General features: G+C 48.3%; 1 protein-coding gene across 1 annotated transcript in view; it reads right to left on the bottom strand.

Annotated features, from left to right (window-relative positions):
• Positions 1–311: 311 nt before the first annotated feature.
• The window catches only part of RNF135 (ring finger protein 135), a 29147-nt gene continuing 28371 nt past the window's right edge, over positions 312–1087 (bottom strand). The window contains exon 4 of the mRNA XM_011992841.1: positions 312–861. Coding sequence (XP_011848231.1) covers positions 332–861 — 530 coding nt within the window. The 3' untranslated portion in view covers positions 312–331. The remainder of the gene's footprint in view (positions 862–1087) is intronic.

The raw sequence follows: 1087 nt of genomic DNA, 5'->3' as shown, positions 1-1087 counted from the left end.
GTTATCTCCCAGGAGCCGGGCAGGGGCCTGTCCTTTATTTGGAATGTCCAGGGTTCAAACATCCCAAGTTCATCCTGTATCACACAAAAGGATTAACTTCAAAAGTGGTATTCTTGGCCAGGTGTTGTGGCTCACACCTGTAATCCAGCACCTTGGGAGGCTGAGGTGGGAGGACTGCTTAAGGCCAGGAATTCGACGCCAGCCTGGGCAACCTAGGGAGATCCAATCTCTATTGTAATTTTTCTTAAAAGTGGTATTCTTAAGTTACTACCCTGATTGATGACAGGGAGAGAGACCAGGAAACCACTGTGTTGTAATCCCTGAGGAAACCTTACACCTTTACTTGCTTTATTATCAGGTAATTTCCAGGATATAAGCCATACAGCCAGAAGGCAGGGTGCAGAGGAGAGGCGGCAGAGATGGTACACTCATACAGAAGCTTCTCCTGATTGTCCACCGAATAGAAGGCAAGCTTCCCCTCCTCAAGGTTCAGCCAGATGCCCACCACCCCAGGTCTGTCTGAGCCAAGGACAGTTTCCTTGACCATGTGCCATGCAGAGAGCTGGTTAGTCCCCTTCCATTCCACACAACAAGAGTCCATAGTCCTTCCCAGGACCTGGTCACGGCTCATCTCCCAGGAAGCCACCCCAACTGCCCAGTGGCTGCAGTTCCTAGTGTCCACTTCCCAGTAATGCTTTCCAGAAAAGAGGGCCTGGGAACACAAGACCTGGCTGGTAGAAAACCTCTCACAGCTCCAGCGATAGGGTTGTGGGCGGTGAGACACAGTCACTGTACGGGAATCCGTGGACACCTCCAGGCTGCAGGAAAGGCTCTTCAAGTTAAAGGTTGGATGGATGGCCCCTTTGGGAAAAAAAAAGAACACCAAGAACATGGCCAGTCATCTTTTGAGCATCCATGCTAAGAAGTCTTGGAATAGCAAAAAGCAACTTTATATCTTTTGGTGTGATGTTTCACTCACACTGGCATTAAAACTATTCAGTGTGATGTTTCACTCACACTGGCATTAAAATTATTCGGTGTGATGTTTCACTCACACTGGCATTAAAATTATTCGGTGTGATGTTTC

Source organism: Mandrillus leucophaeus, unplaced genomic scaffold (assembly GCF_000951045.1).
Source record: "Mandrillus leucophaeus isolate KB7577 unplaced genomic scaffold, Mleu.le_1.0 Scaffold419, whole genome shotgun sequence".
Lineage (NCBI taxonomy): Eukaryota > Metazoa > Chordata > Mammalia > Primates > Cercopithecidae > Mandrillus > Mandrillus leucophaeus.
The sequence above is the reverse complement of the archived record's forward strand: the minus strand, read 5'-3'. Positions and strand labels throughout refer to the sequence as shown.